The sequence below is a fragment of the Ammospiza caudacuta genome, chromosome 32, assembly GCF_027887145.1.
Source record: "Ammospiza caudacuta isolate bAmmCau1 chromosome 32, bAmmCau1.pri, whole genome shotgun sequence".
Taxonomy (NCBI): Eukaryota; Metazoa; Chordata; class Aves; order Passeriformes; family Passerellidae; genus Ammospiza; species Ammospiza caudacuta.
In genome coordinates this window covers 2,761,818-2,777,456 of record NC_080624.1, presented here as the reverse complement: position 1 = coordinate 2,777,456, position 15,639 = coordinate 2,761,818, and the positions used below count along the sequence as shown (strand labels likewise).

At 43.6% G+C, this 15,639-nt stretch overlaps 1 protein-coding gene across 1 annotated transcript in view; it reads left to right on the top strand.

The window, feature by feature from the left end:
* The first annotated feature begins 3,352 nt into the window (after positions 1-3,352).
* Positions 3,353-15,639, top strand: part of LOC131569969 (protein FAM3A-like) — a 21,950-nt gene continuing 9,663 nt past the window's right edge. The window contains exons 1-3 of the mRNA XM_058822298.1: positions 3,353-3,602; positions 7,736-7,841; positions 11,488-11,718. Of these exons, the coding sequence (XP_058678281.1) occupies positions 3,555-3,602; positions 7,736-7,841; positions 11,488-11,718 (385 nt within the window). The 5' untranslated portion in view covers positions 3,353-3,554. The remainder of the gene's footprint in view (positions 3,603-7,735; positions 7,842-11,487; positions 11,719-15,639) is intronic.

Below are 15,639 nucleotides of genomic sequence, written 5' to 3'. Positions count from 1 at the left end.
CCAGTGTTCCCAGTTTGATCCCAGTTCCCTCCCAGTCCCTTCTCAATCCCCTCCCACTCTGTCCCAGTGCTCCCAGTTTACCCAGTATCACTCCCAGTTCCATCCCAGCATTCCCAGTTTGCCCAGTCTCACTCCCAGTCCCCTCCCAGTGCTCCCAGTTTGACCCAAACTGGTCCCAGTGCCTCCCAGTACAGGTCCCAGTGTTCCCGGTCCCTTCCAATCCCCTCCCAGTTCATCCCAGTATTGTTCCCAGCGTTCCCAGTTCATCCCAGTATCGCTCACAGTCCCTCCCAGTGTTCCCAGTTTCACTCCCAATCCCCGCCCAGTCCCTCCCAGTATATCCCAGTCCATCCCAGTTTGGCTCCCAATGCTCCCAGTTCGCTCCCAGTGTTCCCAGTTTCACTCCCAATCCCCTCCCAGTTCAGCCCAGTTTGGCTCCCAGTATCACTCCCAGTCCCTCCCAGTGTTCCCAGTTTGCCCAGTCCCGCTCCTCGCCCTGACCAGTTCATCCCAGTTCCCCACAATCCCTCCCAGTTCATCCCAGTTTGACCCAAACTGGTCCCAGTCCCTTCCCAGTGGGTCCCAGTCCCTCCCAGTCCATCCCAGTTTGTTCCCAGTCCCTCCCAGTTTGATCCCAGTGTTCCCAGTTTGCCCAGTCTCACTCCCAGTCCCCTCCCAATGCTCCCAGTTCGCTCCCAGTGTTCCCAGTTTCACTCCCAATCCCCTCCCAGTCCATCCCAGTTTGGCTCCCAGTATCACTCCCAGTCCCTCCCAGTACATTCCAGTCCATCCCAGTTTGTTCCCAGTCCCTCCCAGTCCCTCCCAGTTTGTTCCCAGTCCCTCCCAGTCCATCCCAGTTTATCCCAGTATATCCCAGTCTGTCCCAGTTTATTCCCAGTCTCTCCCAGTCCCTCCCAGTCCATCCCAGTATATCCCAGTCTATCCCAGTTTATTCCCAGTCCATTCCAGTCCTTCCCAGTCCATCCCAGTCCACCCCAGTCCATCCCAGTATATCCCAGTCCCTCCCAGTTTATCCCAGTCCATCCCAGTCCATCCCAGTATATCCCAGTCCCTCCCAGTTTATCCCAGTCCATCCCAGTCCATCCCAGTCCCATCCCAGTCCCTCCCAGTTTATCCCAGTCCATCCCAGTTTATCCCAGTATATCCCAGTCCATCCCAGTTCCCTGCTCACACCCTCAGCGTTTCCCGCCTCCTCTCTGCTCTCGCTGTGGGGGAGGGGCCGCGGTGGCCCCGCCCCTGGTGGGGGAGGGGCGGAGGGGGCGGGGCCAGGTCGGGCTCGAGCGCCCCCAGGGCCACGCGGGCGATGGTGGGGGAGGGGAGCGGGAGGAGCAAAGAGCAGGGGGAGGGGTCAAGGAAAGTTCCAGAAAATTCCCCACAAATTTCCTGAGAACTCACCAAAACAACAGCCCCAAAATTCCAAACAATTCCCCCAAAATGGCTCCAAAATCTCGAAAGCTTACCCCAAGATTCCCGAAAATTCCCCCGAAATTCACCCCAAAATCAGCCCCAAAATTCCCGAAAATTCTCCCGAAATTCACCCCAAAATTCCCGAAAATTCCCTCAAAATTCACCCCAAAATTCCCGAAAATTCCCCCGAAACTCACCCCAAAATTCCCAAAAATTCCCCCGAAATTCACCCCAAAATTCCCCCGAAATTCACCCCAAAATCAGCCCCAAAATTCCCGAAAATTCCCCCGAAATTCACCCCAAAATTCCCGAAAAATGCCCCGAAATTCCCGAAAATTTCCCCGAAATTCTCAACAATTCCCCCCCAAAAATCCTGAAAAATCCACCTGAGATTCCCAAAAATTGCCCCCCAAATTCCCCCCAAAAAATCACCCCAAAATTCCCCCCAAAATTCGCGAAAATTCCCCCGAAATTCACCCCAAAATTCGCGAAAATTCCCGCCAAGAATCCCAGAAATACCAAAAATCAAAAAAAGTCCCCCCAAAATTCCCAAAAATTCCCCAAATCAGGGTGGAATTCCCGAAAAATCCCCCTAAAATAAAAAAAATTCCCCTCAAAATTCCAGAAAAATCTCTCCAGAGTTCCAAAAAATTTCAAACTTACCCCAGAATTCCCAACATTTTCCCAGAAAATCTCGTAAATTCCCCAAATCCAGGCAGAATTCCCAAAAATACGCCCAAAATTCCCAAAAAAACGGCCCTGAACCCCCCCAAACCGCCCCTAAATCCGTAAAAAGTCCCCCTAAAAAAAAATTCCGGAAAAATTCCCGAAAATCTTCCCCGAATTCAATTCTCAAAATTCCCGCAAATTCTCAAAATTCTGCCAAAAATTCCCAAAATTTCCCCCCAAAACCCTCCCGGAACCCCCCAAATCCCCCAAATTCTCCCCAGAGCTCCCTCAGAGATCCGGGGGTTCCTCAAGACCCCAAAATTCCCAAATTCCGCCCAAAAATTCCAAAAAAATTCCCAAATTTCCCCCAAATTCCCAGGATACAGCTGCAGCATCTCCGTGGGCGCCGCCATCTTGTTCTGCCAAAGCCCCGCCCACTTCCGGTAATTTCCCGCCGTTCTGTCTTCGTGTCTATGGTACTTCCGGTGCCGCTCTATCCCCGAGTCCTCCCAACTCGCTGCTCCCGGCGCTCCCGCTGATTTTTGTAGGAATTTTTAGGGTTTTGGGGTTTCTTTGAGGAATATTTTACATTTTTTGGGTCCCCGAGTTGATTTTTGGGGTTCCTGAGGGGATTTTTGGGATCCCCGCGGGGTTTTGAGTCATTCCGCCATTTTCTCCTCACTCTAGAGAACTTCCTGTGCCGCTCTCTGCCTCTCGCTGCTACTTCCGGTGCCGCTCTATCCCCGAGTCCTCCTAACTCGCTGCTCCCGGCGCTCCCGCTGAATTTTGGGGAAACTTTTGAGATTTTTGGGTTTCGCTGAGGAATTTTTTACATTTTTCGGGGTTTTTTGAATCCCTGCGTTGATTTTCGGGTTCCCCGAGTTGATTTTCGTTTTCCCTCCCGGTCTGTGGTCATTCCGCCATTTTCTCCTCATCTCCGGGAGCTTCCTGTGCCGCTCTCTGCCTCTCGCTGCTACTTCCGGTGCCGCTCTATCCCCGAGTCCTCCCAACTCGCTGCTCCCGGCGCTCCCGCTGAATTTTGGGGCAATTTTTGGGATTTTTGGGTTTTCCTGAGGAATCTTTTACATTTTTGGGGTCCCCGAGTTGATTTTTGGTGTCCCTGCGTTGATTTTTGGGATCCCTGAGGGGATTTTCGGGTTCCCTCCGGGTCTGTGGTCATTCCGCCATTTTCTCCTCACTCTAGAGAACTTCCTGTGCCGCTCTCTGCCTCTCGCTGCTACTTCCGGTGCCGCTCTATCCCCGAGTCCTCCCAACTCGCTGCTCCCGGCGCTCCCGCTGAATTTTGGGGAAAATTTAAGGAATTTTGGGTTTTCCTGAGGAATATTTTACATTTTTGGGGTCCCCGAGTTGATTTTTGGGGTCCCCACGTTGATTTTTGGGGTCCCCGCGTTGATTTTTGGTGTTTTTTGGGGTTTTTTTGGGGTTTGGGGCCCGCGATGCTGCTGACGGTGAAGGCGCTGCAGGGCCGCGAGTGCAGCCTCCAGGTGGGGGAGGGGCTGAGGGGAAATTCCGATTTTTTGGTTTTTTTTTTGGTTTTTTTGGGTTTTTTTTGGTTTTTTTGGTTTTTTTTTGTGGGGATTTGGGGAGGTTTGGGGGGACTTTGGGGGATTTTTGAGGATTTGGGAATTTTGGGGGAGATTTTCGGGGAAATTTGGAGAATTTTGGAGAATTTTTGAGGGGGATTTGGGGAATTTCCGGTTTTTTCTGAGGGGATTTTTGGGGAGATTTTCAGGGAATTTTTGATTTTTCTGGGCGATTTTGGGGTGAATTTTTCACCATTTTTGGAGAATTTTTTTTAGATTTTAAGGGAAATTTTGGGGAAATTTGGATTTTTTGAGGGGGAATTTGGGGATGTTTTTGTAGAGGAATTTTGGGGGAAATTCGGTGAATTTTGGGGAAAATTTGGAATTTAAAATTTGGAATTGAAGGGGATTTCTGATGATTTTTGGGGGGATTTTTTTGGAATATTTGTGAGGGGTTTTGGGGGAATATTTGGGATTTTGGAGGATTTTTGGGGGGTTTTTTTGGGATTTTTTCACATTTTTTGAGGATTTTTTGGAAATATTTTTCGGGATTTTTGGGGGGATTTTATGGGAAATTTTGAGATTTTTTGGGGGGGATTTGGGGAATTTTTGATGATTTTTCTGGGGGATTTTGGGGTGAATTTTTCACCATTTTTGGGCCATTTTTGGGGGATTTTTTGGGGATTTTTTCGCATTTTTTGAGGATTTTTTTTTAATATTTTTCGGGATTTTTGGGGGAATTTTCTGGGAAATTTTGAGAATTTTTGAGGATTTTTTGGGGGGATTTGGGGAATTTTTGAGGTTTTTTTGGGGGATTTTGGGGTGAATTTTTCACCATTTTTGAGCCATTTTTGGAGGATTTTTGGGAGATTTTCTTGGGATTTTTTCGCATTTTTTGAGGAATTTTTTTGGAATATTTTTTGGGATTTTTGGGGGAATTTTCTGGGAAATTTTGAGATTTTTTTGAGGATTTTTTGGGGGGGATTTGGGGAATTTTTGAGGATTTTTTGGGGTGAATTTTTCACCATTTTTTGAGGATTTTTGGAGGATTTTTGGGGTTATTTGGATTTTTTGGGGGAGAGATTTGAGGAATTTTGGGGATTTTTGAGGCGAATTTTGGGGAGATTTTTTGGGATTTTTAAAGGATTTTTTGGGGATTTTCTGGGAGATTTTTGAGAATTTTGGGGGAGATTTTTTAGGGATTTTTTGGGGATTTTTGTGGAGATTTTTTGGGGATTTTTTGGGAATTTTAGGAGAGAATTTTTGTGGCTTTTTGGGGGATTTTTGGAAATATTTTTGAGGATTTTGGGGGAAATTTTTGTAATTTTTTAAGGATATTTGGGGGGAATTTGTGAGGATTTTTTGGGAATATTTTTTAGAATTTTTAGGGGGATTTTTTGGGTTTTTTTAGGATTTTTTGAGGATTTTTTTGAAATATTTTCGAGAGATTTTAGGCAGATTTTTTTGGATTTTTGGGGATTTTGGGGGGATTTTTTTTTTTTATATTTTTGAGGATTTTTGTGGATTTTTAAAAACATTTCTCAGTTTTTTGGGGGGAATTTTTGAGAATTATTTGAGGATTTTTTGGGAATATTTTTGAGGATTTTAGGGAGAATTTTTTGATTTTTTGAATATTTTTGAGGATTTTTTGGGGAGTTTTTGGTCACTTTTTAGGATTTCTCTGGGATTTGGGGGAATTTTTGTGAGGTTTTTTAGGATTTTTTTTTTTAATTTTTTGGGATTTTTTGGAATATTTTTGAGGATTTTGGGGGGATTTTAAAGGGGAATTTTTGAGCGATTTTTTGGGGATTTTAGGGGGAATTTTTTATCCTTTTTAGGATTTTTGGGGGAATTTTTTTTGGAAAATTTCTGAGGATTTTTTGAGGATTTTTAGGGATTTTGGGGGATATTTTGGGGATTTTTTTGAGGATTTTTTTTGTTTTTTTTTTTTTTAATTTTTTGAGGATTTTTGGAGGGATTTTAGGGGGGAATTTTGGGGGTTTTTTAGAATTCTTTGAGGATTTTGGGGGGATTTTTCGGGATTTTTTAGAATATTTTTGAGGATTTTGGGGCGAATTTTTAGGGATTTTTAGGGAGATTTTAGGGGGGAATTTTTGAAGATTTTTTGGGGATATTTTTGAGGATTTTTGATGACTTTTGTGGATTTTTTTTTATATTTTTGAGGATTTTGGGGGGGATTTTTTGTGTTTTTTAAGGGATTTTGGGGGATGATTTTGGAATATTTTGGAGGATTTGGAAGGAATTTTTTTGAATTTTTGTGGGATTTTTTTGGAAGATTTTGGAAGATTTTTTGGGGATATTTTTGAGGATTTTTGATGACTTTTGAGGATTTTAGGGAGATGTTTTGGGGTTTTTTAGGATTTTGGGAGGAATTTTTTGGAATATTTTTTAGGGTTTTTTGGGGGATTTTTTGGGATATTTTTGAGGATTTTTTGAGGATTTTGGGGGGAGTTTTTTGGAATTTTTGTGGGATTTTTTTGGAATATTTTTAAGGATTTTTGGAGGCTTTTGGGGGAAGTTTTTTGTATTTTTGGGGATTGTTTGGAGAATTTTAGGGACTTTTTTTGAGGGGGATTTTTGGGGATTTTTTAGAATATTTTTGAGGATTTTGGGGCGAATTTTTAGGGACTTTTTGGGAGATTTTAGGGGGGAATTTTTGAGGATTTTTTGGGGATATTTTGGAGGATTTTTGATGACTTTTGGGGATTTTTTAAATATTTTTGAGGATTTTGGGGGGATTTTTTTTGTGTTTTTTAAGGGATTTTGGGGGATGTTTTTGGAATATTTTTGAGGGTTTTTGGAGGCTTTTAGGGCAATTTTTTTGGAATTTTTGTGGGATTTTTTTTTAATATTTTTGACGCTTTTGTGGGGAATTTTTTGAATTTTTGTGGGATTTTTTTTTTTAATATTTTTGAGGATTTTGATGAGTTTTTGGGGATTTTTTAATATATTTTTGAGGATTTTGGGGGGATGTTTTGGGGTTTTTTAAGGATTTTTGGGGGGGAATTGTTTTGAATTTTTGTGGGATTTTTTTGGGATATTTTTGAGGATTTTGGGGGGAGTTTTTTGAATTTTTGTGGGATTTGTTTGGGATATTTTTGAGGGGAATTTTTTTGGATTTTTGTGGGATATTTTGGGATATTTTTGAGGATTTTCTGAGAATTTTGGGGGAATTTTTTTGAGGCATTTTTGTGGGATTTTTTTGGAATATTTTTGAGGATTTTTTGAGGATTTGGGGGGAATTTTTTTGGAATTTTTGTGGGATTTTTTTGAAATATTTTTGAAGATTTTTTGAGGATTTTGGGGCAATTTGTTTAAATTTTTTGTGGGATTTTTTTGGGATATTTTTGAGAATTTTGGTGGGAATTTTTTTGGAATTTCTGTGGGGACTGTTTGGTTATTTCGGGGGGAATTTTTTTGAATTTTTGTGGGATTTGTTTGGAATATTTTTGAGAATTTTGGGTGGAATTTTTTTGAATTTCTGTGGGACTGTTTGGTGATTTCGGGGGGGTTTTGTGCCGGTTTCAGGGTTATTTTGTGCCCGTTTCGGGGTTATTTTGTGCCCATTTCGGGGTTATTTTGTGCCCATTTCAGGGTTATTTTGTGCCCGTTTCAGGGTTATTTTGTGCCCATTTCGGGGTTATTTTGTGCCCATTTCAGGGTTATTTTGTGCCCGTTTCGGGGTTATTTTGTGCCCATTTCAGGGTTATTTTGTGCCCATTTCAGGGTTATTTTGTGCCCGTTTCGGGGTTATTTTGTGCCGGTTTCGGGGTTATTTTGTGCCCATTTCAGGGTTATTTTGTGCCCGTTTCAGGGTTATTTTGTGCCCATTTCAGGGTTATTTTGTGCCCGTTTCGGGGTTATTTTGTGCCCGTTTCGGGGTTATTTTGTGCCCGTTTCAGGGTTATTTTGTGCCCATTTCAGGGTTATTTTGTGCCCGTTTCGGGGTTATTTTGTGCCCGTTTCGGGGTTATTTTGTGCCCATTTCGGGGTTATTTTGTGCCCATTTCGGGGTTATTTTGTGCCCGTTTCGGGGTTATTTTGGGGCTCACTCGGGGCCGTTTCCCCCCCAGGTGTCCCCGCAGGACTCCGTGGCCGCTCTCAAGGCTCTCGTGGCCGAGCGCCTCCAGGTGCCGGTGCCGCAGCAGCGCCTCCTGTACCGCGGCACCGCGCTCGCGGGTAGGGCGGGGCTTTGGGGAATTTTGGGGAATTTTGGGAATTTTGGGGAATTTCAGAAGTTTGGGGACAATTTAGGGGAGGTTCGGGGGGATTTGGAGGGAGAAATTTGGGGATTTTTGGGGGAATTTTTGGAGTTTGGGGACAATTTTGGGGAGGTTCGGGGGGATTTTAGGGCGGTTTCTTGGGGATTTGCAGGGGATTTTTTGGGAAATTTTGCATTTTTGGGAGGAAATTTTGGAAGTTTGGGGACAGTTTTGGGGAGGTTTAGGAGGATTTTGGGGGGAAAATTTGGGATTATTTTGAATTTTTGGGGGAATTTTGGGGAATTTCAGAAGTTTGGAGACAATTTAGGGGAGGTTTAGGAGGATTTGGGGGAGATTTTTAGGGGATTTTTGGGGATTTTCAGGGAAAATTTGGGATTTTTGGGAAGTTTAGAAGTTTTCGGGACCATTTTGGGGAGGTTTAGGGACATTTTAAGGGGAAATTTTGGGAATTTTTGGGAATTTCAGAAGTTTGGGGACAATTTAGGGGAGGTTCGGGGGGATTTGGAGGGAGAAATTTGGGGATTTTTGGGGGAATTTTTGGAGTTTGGGGACAATTTTGGGGAGGTTCGGGGGGATTTTCAGGGGATTTTTGGGGGATTTTTTGGGGAAATTTTGGGAAATTTTGGGAATTTCGGGGAATTTCAGAAGTTTGGGGACAATTTTGGGGAGGTTCAGGGGGATTTTAGGGCGGTTTCTTGGGGATTTGCAGGGGATTTTTGGGATTATTTTGCATTTTTGGGAGGAAATTTTGGAAGTTTGGGGACAGTTTTGGGGAGGTTTAGGAGGATTTTTGGGGAAAAATTTGGGATTATTTTGAATTTTTGGGGGAATTTTTGGAGTTTGGAGACCATTTTGGGGAGGTTCGGGGGGATTTTCAAGGTATTTTTGGGAGATTTTTTGGGGATTTTTCGGAAATTTGGGGAATTTCAGAAGTTTGGGGACAATTTAGGGGAGGTTCAAAGGCATTTTAGGGCGGTTTCTTGGGGATTTTTTGGGGATTTTCAGGGGATTTTTGGGATTATTTTGAATTTTTGGAGGGTTTTTTTTGCATTTTGAGGGGATTTTTTGGGATTTTTGGGAATTTCAGAAGTTTTGGGACCATTTTGGGGAGGTTTGGGACGATTTTAGGGTGGTTTTGGGGGGATTTTCAGGGGATTTTGGGGGAAATTTTGAATTTTGGGGAGATTTTTTGGGAATTTTTGGGAATTTTAGAAGTTTTGGGACCGTTTTGGGGAGGTTTGAGGGGATTTTTGGGGAATTTTTTGGGGAGAATTTTGGGACTTTTTTTAGATTTTGACATTTTTGAAATGTTGGGGGAATTCGGGGACTTTGTTTGGGGTTATTTCAGGTGATTTTGGGGCTGTTTAGCGAGGATTTGGGGCATTTTTGGGGTGATTTTGGGTTATTTTTTGGGGTGTTTTTGGGGTTTTTTTGAGTTATTTTGTGGTGATTTTGGGTTCTTTTTGGGGTTATTTTTGGTTATTTTTTGGGGTTATTTGGGGTGATTTTTGGGGTTTTTTTGGGGGGATTTTGGGGGATTTTGGGGGTTATTTTGGTTTTTTGGGGGGGGATTTTTGGGGTGATTTTGGGTTATTTTTTGGGGTGATTTTGGGGGATTTTTGGGGTGATTTTGGGTATTTTTGGGGTTATTTTTGGTTATTTTTTGGGTGATTTTTGGTGGTTTTTTGGGTTATTTTTGGGTTATTTTGGGGGATTTTTGGGGATGCTTTTGGGTAATTTTGGGGTTATTTTGGGGGATTTTGGGGTTCTTTTGGGGTTATTTTGGGGGTTATTTTGGTTTTTTGGGGGGATTTTTGGGGTGATTTTGGGTGATTTTTGGGGTTATTTTGGGGTTCTTTGGGGGGATTTTTGGGGTTATTTTGGGGTTAATTTTGGGTTATTTTTTGGGGTTATTTTGGGGTATTTTTGGGGTTATTTTGGGTTGTTTTGGAGGTTATTTTTGGTTATTTTTTGGGTTTATTTTGGGTTATTTTGGGTTATTTTGGAGTGATTTTAGGGTTATTTTGGGGGATTTTTGTGTTAATTTTGGGAGATATCTTTGGGTTATTTTTGAGTTATTTTGGGTTCTTTTGGTTTATTTTGGAGGAGTTTTTTGGGTTATTTTGAGGCTCTTTTCATTTTCGAGACGGTTTTGGTTTCTTTTTGGGTGGATTTTTGGGTTATTTTGAGGATTCTTTTGGGGATCAAATTTAATTTAATTTTAATCAAATTTAATTTTAATCAAATTAATTAATTCATTGATTCCCCAGACGAGCGCCGTCTGTGCGATTACCACATCGGGCCCTGAATATTTTATATATAAATTATATCTATATAGTTATTTATATATATAATATATAGATATGTATTATTCATATAAAATTTCATTAATTTCACTCCAATTAACCCCGAATTAATGAATTTAATTAATTTCCCCGCAGACGAGCGCCGTCTGTGCGATTACCGCATCGGGCCCTGAATATTATATATATAAATTACATATATATAATTATTTATATATATAATATATAGATATATATTATTAATATAAAATTTAATTAATATTAATTAAATTAACCCGGAATTAATTAATGAATTTCCCCCCCAGACGAGCGCCGTCTGTGCGATTACCGCATCGGGCCCTGAATATTATATATATAAATTATATCTATATAATTATTTCTATATATAACATATAGATATGTATTGTTCATATGAAATTTAATTAATATTAATTAAATTAACCCGGAATTAATTAATTAATCCCCGCAGACGATCGCCGTCTGTGCGATTACCGCATCGGCCCTGAATATTATATATATAAATTATATCTATAAAATTATTTACATATGTAATATATAGATATATATTATTAATATAAAATTTAATTAATATTAATTATTATTAATTAATATTTAATTAATATTAATTAAATCCCCCAGACGAGCACCGTCTGTGCGATTACCGCATCGGGTTCGGAATATTTTATATATAAATTATATCTATCGAATTATTTATATATATAATATATAGATATGTATTGTTCATATAAAACTTAATTAATATTAATTAAATTAACCCGGAATTAATGAATTTCCCCCGCAGACGAGCGCCGTCTGTGCGATTACCGCATCGGGCCCTGAACATTATATATATAAATTATATCTATAAAATTATTTACATATATAATATATAGATATATATTATTAATATAAAATTTAATTAATATTAATTATTATTAATCAATATTTAATTAATATTAATTAAATCCCCCAGACGATCGCCGTCTGTGCGATTACCGCATCGGGTTCGGAATATTTTATATATAAATTATATCTATCGAATTATTTATATATATAATATATAGATATGTATTAGTCATATAAAATTTCATTAATTTCACTCCAATTAACCCAGAATTAATGAATTTCCCCTGTAGACGAGCGCCGTCTGTGCGATTACCGCATCGGCCCTGAATATTATATATATAAATTATATCTATATAATTATTTCTATATATAACATATAGATATGTATTATTCATATGAAATTTCATTAATATTAATTAAATTAACCCGGAATTAATGAATTAATCCCCGCAGACGATCGCCGTCTGTGCGATTACCGCATCGGCCCCTCCGCCCGCCTGAACCTGGTGCTGAAGGCGGCGCCGAGGGGGGGAGGGGCGCGGCCGGGGGGGGGGAGGGGCCGAGGCCGCCCCAGCCCCGCCCCCCCCCCGCGGAGGAGCCCGGGGGTCCCGGGGGTCCCTTCGGGGCCGCGCTCGGAGCCGCCCTGGGGCGGCACTTCGGGGTCCCTGAGGGACGGAGGGTGCGGCAGCAGCTGCTCATGGTCAGTGACGGGGAAATTTGGGAAATTTTGGGGAAAATTTGCGGTTTTGGGGCGATTTTTGTGGAAAAATTTGGGGATTTTGGGGTTTTTGGGGTCCCTTCGGGGCCGCCCTGGGGCGGCACTTCGGGGTCCCCGAGGGACGGAGGGGGCGGCAGCCGCTGCTCATGGTCAGTGACGGGGGAAATGGGGAAAATTTGGGATTTTTGGGGGAAAAATTGGGAATTTTTCCGGAAAATTTGCGGGTTTTGGGGCGATTTTTGTGGAAAAATTTGGGGATTTTGGGGTTTTTGGGGTCCCTTCGGGGCCGCCCTGGGGCGGCACTTCGGGGTCCCTGAGGGACGGAGGGTGCGGCAGCCGCTGCTCATGGTCAGTGACGGGGGAAATGGGGAAAATTTGGGGAAAATTTGGGGTTTTGGGGCGATTTTTGTGGAAAAATTTGGGGATTTTGGGGTTTTTGGGGTCCCTTCGGAGCCGCCCTGGGGCGGCACTTTGGGGTCCCCGAGGGACGGAGGGGGCGGCAGCCGCTGCTCATGGTCAGTGACGGGGGAAATGGGGAAAATTTGGGATTTTTGGGGGAAAAATTGGGAAATTTTCCGGAAAATTTGCAGGTTTTGGGGCGATTTTTGGGTAACATTTGGGAATTTTTGGGGAAAATTTGGGGATTTTGGGGTTTTTGGGGTCCCTCCGGGACCCACCCTGGGGAGGCACTTCGGGGTCCCCGAGGGACGGAGGGGGCGGCAGCCGCTGCTCACGGTCAGCAGCCGGGAAAATTTGGGAAATTTGGGAAATTTTGGGGCGATTTTTGGGGAAAATTGGGGAAAAAATTGGGAAATTTTGGGGGAAAATTGGGGAAAATTTAGGGATTTTGGGGTTTTTGGGGTCCCTTCGGGGCCGCCCTGGGGAGGCACTTCGGGGTCAGCGAGGGATGGAGAGGGCGGCAGCCGCTGCTCATGGTCAGTGACAGGGGAAATTTGGGAAATTTTGGGATTTTTGGGGCGATTTTTGGGGAAAATTTGGGGATTTTGGGGCGATATTTGGGGGCAAATTGGGAATTTTTGGGGAAAATTTGAGGGTTATGGGGCGATTTTTGGGGAAAAATTGGGAACTTTTGTGGGATTATGGGGGGAAATTTGGAGGTTTTGGGGCGATTTTTGGGGAATATTTGGGAATTTTGGGGGTTTTTGGGGAAAAATTTGGGGGATTTTGGGGTGTTTTGGGGGAAAAATTGGAAAATTTGGGGGAAAATTTGCGGATTTTGGGGTTTTTGGGGTCCCTTCGGGGCCCACCCTGGGGAGGCGCTTCGGGGTCCCTGAGGGACGGCGCGGGCGGCAGCCGCTGCTCACGGTCAGCGCCAGGGAACCGCGGGGATTTTGGGGGATTGGGGGAATATTTGGGAATTTGGGGGAAAATTTGGGATTATGGGGCGATTTTTGGGGAATATTTGGGAATTTTGGGGGAAAATTTGAGGATTTTGGGGTTTTTTGGGGAAAATTTGGGGTTTTTGGGGTCCCTTCGGGGCCGACCCTGGGGAGGCGCTTCGGGCTCCCTGAGGGCCGGCGCGGGCGGCAGCCGCTGCTCACGGTCAGCGCCAGGGAATGGCGGGAATGGGGTTTGGGGGGATTTGGGGGAAAAATCGGGAAATTTGGGGTTTTTTTTTGGGGGGGGGGAAATTTGGGGATTATGGGATTATGGAATTATGGGGTGGATTTGGGGATTTTGGGGTTTTTGGGGTCCCTTCGGGGCCGCGCTCGGAGCCGCCCTGGGGCGGCACTTTGGGGTCCCCGAGGGACCCCCGAGGGACGGAGGGGGCGGCAGCCGCTGCTCGCGGTCAGTGCAGCGGGAAATGGGGAAAATTTGGGGATTTTTGGGGGCGATTTTTGGGGAAAATTTGGGAATTTTTGGGGAAAATTGAGGTTTTGGGGCGATTTTTGGGAAAAATTGGGAATTTTTGGGGGGAAAATTTGAGAAATTTTGGGATTTTTTTTGGGGAAAATTTGGGAATTTTGGGGAAAATTTGGGGATTTTTGGGGCGATTTTTGGGAAAATTTGGGGATTTTGGGGCGATTTTCGGGGAAAAATTGGGGGGTTTGGGGCGATTTCTGGGCAAATCTTGTTTTTTTGGGGCGATTCTTGGGGTATTTTCGGGTTTTGGGGATTTTTTGGGGTGACTTGGGGATTTTGGGGGGATGATTGGGATTTGCGGAGGATTTTTTGGGGCGATTTTTCGGGGATTTTGGGGGATGTGTGAGGGGGGTCGGGGGGTTTTGGGGGGATGGTTTTGGGTTTTTTGGGCTGATTTTTAGGGGATTTTGGGGGTTTGCGGGAGAATGTTGGAGGGGAATTTGGGGATTTTGGGGGGTTCCGGAGGGATTTGGAGTCGATTTGGGGATTTTGGGGTTTTTGGGGTCCCTTCGGGGCCGACCCTGGGGAGGCACTTCGGGGTCCCAGAGGGACGGAGGGGGCGGCAGCCGCTGCTCACGGTCAGCGCCGGGGAAATTTGGGAAATTTTGGGATTTTTGGGGAAAAAATTGGGAAGTTTTCCGGAAAATTTGCGGTTTTGGGGCGAGTTTTGGGGAAAATTTGGGGGAAATTTGGGGGAAAATTGGGGTTTTTTGGGAAAAAAATGGGGGTTTTGGGGCAATTTTTGGGGCAAATTTGGGAAATTTTGGGGAAAATTTGGGATTTTTGGGGCGATTTTTGGGGAAAATTGGGAATTTTCGGGAAAATTTGGGGGTTTTGGGCGATTTTTGGGCACATTGGGAATTTTTGGGGAAATTTGGGGTTTTGGGTGAAAATTTGGGGTTTTATGGGGAAAATTTGAGGGTTATGGGCGATTTTTGGGGAAAATTGGGAATTTTGGGGAAAAATTGGGTTTTGGGGCGATTTTTGGGGAAAATTGGGGGGTTTTGGGGTTTTTTGGGGTAAGTTTGGGGTTTTGGGGCGATTTTTGGGGAAAATTTGGGGATTTTGGGGGAAAAATTGGGGATTTTGGGATTTTTTGGGAAAATTTGAGGAAAATTTAGGGGTTTTGGGCGATTTCTGGGCAAAATTTGTTTTTTTGGGGCGATTCTTGGGGCATTTTCGGGTTTTGGGGTTTTTTTGGGGTGAGTTTGGGGGATTTTGGGGGGATGATTGGGATTTGCGGGGAATTTTTTGGGCGATTTTTTGGGGATTTCTGGTGATTTTGGGGGAGATTTTTTTCCGAAATTTTTTGGGATTTGTGAGGAGGTCGGGAGGGTTCGGGGGGGTTTTGGGGGGATGGTTTTGGGTTTTGGGGCGATTTTGGGGGAAAAATTTGGGGATTTTGGGGCGATTTTCGGGGATAAATTGGGGGTTTTGGGGCGATTTTTGGGGAAAATTTGGGAATTTGAGGGATTTTGGGGGGAAAATTTTGGGGGTTTTGGGGCGATTTTTGGGGAAAAATTGGGATTTTTTGGGGGAAAATTGAGGAATTTTGGGGCGATTTTTGGGGAAAAATTGGGGGTTTTGGGGGGAAAAATTGGGGGTTTATGGGGCGATTTTGGAGGAAAATTTGGGAAATTTTGGGGAAAATTTGGGATTTTTGGGGCGATTTTGGGGGAAAAATTGGGAATTTTGGGGTGTTTTGGGGAAAATTTGGGGATTTTGGGGCAATTTTTGGGGCAAATTTGGGATTTTGGGGGAAAATTGGGGATTTTGGGGCGGTTTTTAGGGAATTTTTTTGGATTTTGGGGGATTTTTGGGCTGATTTTTAGGGAGTTTTGGGGTAAATTTTGTGATTTTGGGGGAATTTTAGGGATATTTTTGGATTTTTTGGGGTTTTGGGGAGGAATTTTTGGGGTGATTTTGAGGGAATTTGAGGGGTCCTGGGAGGGATTTTTTTGGAGGGATTTTGGGGGGAATTTTGGGGGATTTTGGGGAGGTTT